The 7,500-nt window shown below is 51.8% G+C and overlaps 1 protein-coding gene across 1 annotated transcript in view; it reads left to right on the forward strand.

Annotated features, from left to right (window-relative positions):
* The window catches only part of exoc3l2b (exocyst complex component 3-like 2b), a 30,535-nt gene that overhangs the window by 14,342 nt on the left and 8,693 nt on the right, over nt 1–7,500 (forward strand). The window contains exon 4 of the mRNA XM_084675204.1: nt 7,388–7,500. This exon is cut by the window's right edge and continues 189 nt beyond it. Within this exon, the coding sequence (XP_084531330.1) occupies nt 7,388–7,500 (113 nt within the window). The remainder of the gene's footprint in view (nt 1–7,387) is intronic.

Below are 7,500 nucleotides of genomic sequence, written 5' to 3' on the forward strand. Positions count from 1 at the left end.
TCTGGTGTCTCCGTGTCTTGAGAGTCAAGTGGCTGTGAAGACGCCAGGTTGACGCACCATGACGACGCACCTTGACGACGCACCATGACGACGCACTGTGACAATGCACCATGACAACGCACAATGCCTGCTTGGTCGTTGAATGCAGTTGTATTTTCAAGACGGTTTGCTTCCAGTGGTGTTTTCAAAATCATCCAAACAAGTCATGAATAACTTAAAGTTGGATATGTTCATCCGTTTATTCCTTACTTTGATGAACTCTGAACAAAACAATCAATAACAAAAACAAAGTAGCCTATTTGAAATGCAACCGATGCCTATTGTCAAAAAGCTATAGACCTTGCTGTGCTCCACACCTGCATCAACCAGGTCTCCCTGTAACTAGGGTACTATGCAGCCCACAGTGCCCCCAACAGACCCAACAGGAAGGTATACCACTCACCAGGATGGAGACACATCACCATGGAGACCACATCACCATGGAGACTGCATCACCATGGAGACCACATCACAGGATGGAGACACATCACCATGGAGACCACATCACATGGAGACCACATCACCAGGATGGAAACACATCACCATGGATACCACATCACCAGGATGGAGACCACATCACCATGGAGACCACATCATCATGGAGACCACATCACCAGGATGGAGACCACATCACCATGGAGACCACATCACCAGGATGGAGACCACATCACCATGGAGAACACATCACCATGGAGACCACATCACCAGGATGGAGACACATCACCATGGAGACCACATCACCAGGATGGAGACACATCACCATGGAGGCCACATCACCATGGAGACCACATCACAAGTTCAAGTTCAAGTCTTTTGGTCTCAGGCTCTCCCAGATTTGTGACCAGCTGGCGTTACGCAATGCTGACTGTTGCTTGGCGCCGACCAGAAACATTGTTGTGACCGTGCACTTCTAGCCCTTGGATATCTCTTACACTTCCTGTATGCACTTTTGGGCTTCGCTTCGGATGAATTAATGAATGTTTGTTATCTGGCGATAAGAGAGCTGAGGAAAGGGTGGAGCTATCCTTTATCAAACATTGACATAGAGTTAATCAAAAAGGAGATGAGGAAGACTGGGCTGCAGTGTGTCTCAGTGCTTGGCAGTGTGTACAGTAGACTGGGCTGCAGTGTGTCTCAGTGCTTGGCAGGGTGTACAGTAGACTGGGCTGCAGTGTGTCTCAGTGCTTGGCAGTGTGTACAGTAGACTGGGCTGCAGTGTGTCTCAGTGCTTGGCAGGGTGTACAGTAGACTGGGCTGCAGTGTGTCTCAGTGCTTGGCAGGGTGTACAGTAGACTGGGCTGCAGTGTGTCTCAGTGCTTGGCAGGGTGTACAGTAGACTGGGCTGCAGTGTGTCTCAGTGCTTGGCAGGGTGTACAGTAGACTGGGCTGCAGTGTGTCTCAGTGCTTGGCAGGGTGTACAGTAGACTGGGCTGCAGTGTGTCTCAGTGCTTGGCAGGGTGTACAGTAGACTGGGCTGCAGTGTGTCTCAGTGCTTGGCAGGGTGTACAGTAGACTGGGCTGCAGTGTGTCTCAGTGCTTGGCAGGGTGTACAGTAGACTGGGCTGCAGTGTGTCTCAGTGCTTGGCAGGGTGTACAGTAGACTGGGCTGCAGTGTGTCTCAGTGCTTGGCAGGGTGTACAGTAGACTGGGCTGCAGTGTGTCTCAGTGCTTGGCAGGGTGTACAGTAGACTGGGCTGCAGTGTGAATGGCAGGCTGGCTCTCTCTGTGACTGTTCTGACCGGAGGAATGTGCCCTTCAGGTGGCGACCCACCTTGCCTCAGGTATTCATCAACCTGGTTTATATATCACCAGTCGTTAGCCCATGAACCCTCCCTCCTTCCCTCCCCCTTGCCCTGCCCTGCCGAATCTTCCATACAGACATCTGTGACCCACCACAACCATGGCTGGTCCACCAGCCACCTGTCTGCAGGGTAGGGTGGCAGGGTGGGGTGGCAGGGTAGGGTAGCAGGTGAGATGGCAGGGTGGGCCTTCCGGATGCATCAGAAGGACCTGATAAGAGGGTTGTATAGCAGTCTGCTTACCACACAGCAAGGTCAATAATCTGCAGATCTGAGACACATCCCTGACGCAAGGTCTCCTGAACTGGAAAACCATAACTGAAGCTGGCCAACTGGCTGGTTGATTGGCTGGTTGACATATTGACTAGCTGTTTTACTGGCTGATTGATTAGCTGCCTGACTGGTTGATTGGCTGGCTGGCTGGCTGACTGACTGGCATGGCTCCAAGCCGCAGAGTAAACAAGATCTGTTTGTGCCGCCTAGCAACAAACGAGTGTGAGAACAATCTATCGTAAATGTTGAAATATAGTTCTTCTGTCCTGTAAAATCCTGACTGTGACCTTGACTGTCCACTGCTGTGCAGCAGCCTTCATCATATGGCTGTGGGGTCAGTGTATTTAGTGCTTTCTGAACACCACACCCAGTACAGGAGCTAAGTGTGAGGCTGGAAGGTTGAGAGGCTGGAAGGCTGTGAGGCTGGATAGAGTCCTTGTAAGCTTCTGTCTGTAGATGAGTTCATGTGTTCAGTACTGCCCCTCCCCTCCCTGGCCTGGACTTCTGCTTCAGTAATGGGGAGAGGCACACTGGCCAGCTGAATGACTGGTTGTCTGTCACTCTGTCACGGGCTGTGTGTGTGTGTGTGTGTGTGTGCGTGTCCTGAGGTCAGGTCTGTGATGCTTCACTGTGGCTGAACTGTGGGTGAGAGCAAGGAGAAGAAAGAAGGACCAGATTTTTACTCAGCTGTGCCTGAAGGGGAGTTTAAGAGAAGGAAATAGAGGATTGTGTGTGTGTGTGTGAGAGAGAGAGAGAGAGAGAGAGAGAGAGAGAGAGAGAGAGAGCGTGTGTGTGTGTGTGTGTAGGCAATGGGGGGCAGAAGTTGGATACTTTGCTGCTTATTTGAAATTTCACTCTCAGAGAACAAATATTGATCTTCCCTGGACACACTGCGAAGTGATGACAGCTGCCTCGTAAGACAGACAGAGTAAAGGAACAGTTCAAGAGCACCATCTGACATGCTAATGAGTTGTGTTGAGCCTAGCACTATGGGAGTCTAGCACAGGTTTAGTTAACTTAGCATTGTCTCAGCTTAGCGCTGTGCTAGCCTAGCATTGATACATGCAGGCACAGGGCTAGCCTTGTTGCTGTCTTAGCGCAGAGCTATCCTAGCGTTGTGCTCGCCTAACCCTAACCCAGCACAGCAGTGTCCGGGTTACAGCTAGAATAAAGGCCTCAGTCTCTTAGCGACTGATCTGCAAATGAGCTCTTACCCGGCGCAATCTGAGCAGGGAGCACTTAATGCATCCTGGCGACTCAGCGACTTTAAGCTCCTCTGTGGGTTTACTTACAGCGCCCTTGAGGACAAGACCCTCCCAGAACTCCCTCCCCTTCCCCACCCCCCACTTCCCCCTCCTCCCCCCCCCCAACAGAATTCCTCAAGGTAAAGCCAGGCTTCATCGTTGGCACTGCAGAACAGCTCTCATAGAATCCATAGGCAGCTGCAGCGGCGAGAGCATTAGCATACCTGCGGTCTGGCCTTGAGGAAGGGTGGTGCCACACATCTGAATGTTAGCTGAGTGGGTTCCTGATGGCGTCTGGGGCGGAGTGGGGTGGGGGTGGGGTTAAGGAGACCCGTGAGGCGGGCGGGGGTGCTGGGTGGGTGGTGGGGGGGTAAGTGCCTGGGAACAAAGGCCCAGTGTTGCGCTCTCCTGTCTGGCTTCAGCAGCAGAGGGAGGGTCCCCCGGCTCTTCTGGGTCTCCGCTGGTTTTAATAACTGCTAGTCCAGCCGCTCCCTCGCCCGGCGCACACGCAGCAACACGACCTCCGACCCCTCGGAGCCGGCCAGGGGGGACTCGTTGCCGCTTCGATCCAGACGTGGAGAGCGGGCGTCGTCCCGGCGGGTGACTCTGACACGGTTACGCCCCGGTCTGTGATTGGTCGAGCCAGGTCACCGGGGAGGCGTTGTGACGTCACGGCGGTAGTTAGGCTAGGAGCCCTTTGACTAACACCCTATAAATCACACGCAGTCAGCCTGCATCACTGGCAGGCCGACAGGCTGGTCAACCTGCATGTTCCTCCACAATATCGATCTACCTTAACTACAGTATATATACATATATAAGATGTTTATTTCTTTACAGAATTTCAGATCATAGTTTGCAGAAAGTTACATACTTCAGTGGAACTCTTTAAAAGGGATCTTACCAAGTATATTTGTCGCGCTTACAGAAAAGTTACAATGTACCCACAAACCCATGTCACCTCATCTTCATGTGATTGTCCATCCCGTGATTGGTTGTTCTGGGACACAGGCCATCCTGTGATTGGCTGTCCTGTGAAGGTAGGCGTGGCTGGAGGAGGGGCCAGGCAGGTGGGTGTGAGCAGGATAGGACAGCCAGAGTTTTCCACCTCCGCCTCTCCTCCATGGAGAAATGAGTGTGCTGCATTGTGCTTTATAATTAGATGTCCTTCCGTTGTGTTGGCACAGCGGAGTCTGTCTGTGTGTGTGTGTGTGTGTGTGTGTAGGTGTTTCAGCATCTGTGTGTGTGTATATGTGTGTAAGTGAATATGACTGTGTGTGTGTGTGTGTGTGTGTAGGTGTTTCAGCATCTGTGTGTGTGTATATGTGTGTAAGTGAATATGACTGTGTGTGTGTGTATATGTGTGTAAGTGAAAATGACTGTGTGTGTGTGTGTGTGTGTGTAAGGACAGGGGTGGTGTGTTCACTTCTCCTCTTCTTTGACAGGGACACAAACGGATGAGATGGTACACATTCCTTTCTACCTCATAACACACACACACACACACACAACAATGCTGACTCTCACACACACACATCCTCCTTCCTTATGTTAAAACTGAGCTACATGGGCAACTCAGCAGCCCAAAGGCCCAGGAACCCTGCAGCAGTGAAGAGGGAGAGAATAGCTGGGGCTTGGGGGCTTGGGGGCTTAGGGTGGGGGTGAGGGGCTGAAGGTGGGTGTGAGAGCCAGCTCTTATTTTCACAGCTGATATGTGACGCCCTTCGTCCTGTGGTGGTGCGACCTGCCCTCTGGGCCTATTGGAGACGGTCCCCAAAGTGGTGTCACCCCCGCCCCTCCCTTCCACCCCCTCCCCTCCACCCCCTCCCCTCACCCCTCCTTCCTGGGGCTGCTTTGCTAAGTTGTTCGGTCGCAACGCGACCTGTGTAGGAGGAGGATGTGACATCACTTCCTGCCATGCTGCGTTCGCTGCCTGTCTGAAGGAACAGTGTGTGGCTGCAGCTCTGCCCTTCTGAAGCAGGCCGTACGAGGGGATTGGGGATTTGAACCCAAACCCTCCCTGTTGCCATTAGACCAAGAACACATACTCCTAGTCTGAGGCCAGCAGGTCTGGGATCAGACGAGCTGGGCGTCGAACCCGTGCATCTGTCATTAGACCAAGAGGATCATTGTTGTAGTGCCAGGTCTCATTGAGAGGGGCTTGGTTCCGAACCGCCTCTGCTACATGGCCTGATTGAGCCTGACAGGATGTGCTGAGTCACAGAAGGAACGCCCGCACCCCAGGTCCAAAACGCTTCACTGTTAGGACTTACTGCAGCTGCCCTTACAAAGATGGTACTGTTGCACGCTGTGTGCACACAATTGGGACATCATGCCTCATCAGAACATGTCACCTTGAACTTTGACCCTCTTGCTCCTACATCCGTCACCTTGGAGATGAAGTAGTCTGCATCTCCTCTTCAGCGTCAAGATGTCATCAATCTCACACTCGCTGGTTTACCACACTGAGCCGCACAATCCTGGTGCATGTCCTTATGTTACATTGCTGTGACAGGACCAGTAAATAAGGCTGGGCGGACGGATTTCCGAAGGGATGTCAGACTCCGCCCTGATGAGGGAAGATGATGTCAGAGAGGATGGTCACCTGACGTCCATGAGAACCTATCAGATTTCACTGGCCGCTATACGACTGAAAAAAACACAGATCTCTTTCTTCTTTCTCTCTATTTTCTCTCGTCCTTTGGATAACTCTCTCCCCTTCTCTCCTCCCTCTCCCGCTCCCCTTTCAAACCACATCCCAGCGTTCTATGACGTCACCTCCCTCCTGTGCAGGGTGAGATGGTTCCCTGGTCAGTGTCCCAGTATTACTGCATGCAGGAAACAGCAAAGACTGCTCTCTCTCTCTCTCTGGGGCCCCTATGGAGTTTCAAAGGAAAGTCCGCTTCACCACTCTGAGCCTGCAAAGCACAGCATCTGCTGTATACTGTATCTACTGTACTCTGTCTCCTGTTGCGTTTGCTCTCTGGTGCGTCGGAGAAGGCTTGTTTTGTTCTGTTTGTGTCGGAGCCTCAGAAGGACTTCCTGAGGGGTGTTCCAAATACTCAAGTTCATAAAATAATAATTGTATATTTGCAACTTTATTTTCTATAGCGCCTTTAAAGGTTGCATCTCAAAGTGTTTTACAACACACTAAATAAAAATGCAGTTAATATAAAGGAAAACAAAACATGCCTTGAAAAAACTACAATAAAATCACATAATAATCACAGAAAAGCGATTAACAAAAAGTGCATTTTTAGGGGAGAAACTCAGACATGCCTAGCCTCAGACAGCATGTCTAGCCTCAGACAGCACTAGCCTCAGACAGCACTAGCCTCAGACAGCATGCCTAGCCTCAGACAGCATGCCTAGCCTCAGACAGCATGTCTAGCCTCAGACAGCATGCCTAGCCTCAGACAGCATGTCTAGCCTCAGACAGCACTAGCCTCAGACAGCATGTCTAGCCTCAGACAGCACTAGCCTCAGACAGCATGCCTAGCCTCAGCAGGAAGAGAGTTCCATAGTTTTGGAGCAAAAGAAGTTCGGTCATGTAAGTTCAGTCCATCTCCCAGTCCAGAGAGAGGTCATCTGACCGAGGAGATCACCTGACCGGGGAGATCACCTGACCGGGGCTGCTGAGGGGATCCAGGGTGATTTCAATGTCTGGCAGCGGCGTGTCCCTAGAGAGGTGTTTGAAGTGAGCCACTGAGGCAGGGATGAAACACAGCCCCCTCCAGAGAGGTGAGGGTGTCCAGCCTGCCTGGACAACCACAAGCCAGGAGGGACATACTCGCTCGGTCCCCGGGGTAGGAGAGGTATTCTGAATCTGGAATATGAGTTACGTGGGAACAGTGTCAGCGGTTCCACGCTGGGGTTTGGTCTCTGTTGTTGGAATCATTTATCATCTTTCTTTCTCAGAAGAGAAAGAGAAGAGAAGCGTTGGTATAAATTCATGTTTTTATACAACTTTCTTTTGAGATTGTATTGAAGATCTCTCTTCTGTTTCCCTCCCTCCCTCCTCTCTCTCCTCAGTCCTGGAGATCCTCCAGCTGGTGACCAGGAGAGATCTCCTCCTGGCCGACACTCACATCCTGGAGCTCGAGCAGGAGTGCAACGAAGCCGCCGCCGCCGCCGCCGCGGCAACC

The sequence above is a fragment of the Hypomesus nipponensis genome, chromosome 15 (genome assembly GCF_054491055.1).
Source record: "Hypomesus nipponensis isolate SF chromosome 15, ASM5449105v1, whole genome shotgun sequence".
Classification (NCBI taxonomy): domain Eukaryota; kingdom Metazoa; phylum Chordata; class Actinopteri; order Osmeriformes; family Osmeridae; genus Hypomesus; species Hypomesus nipponensis.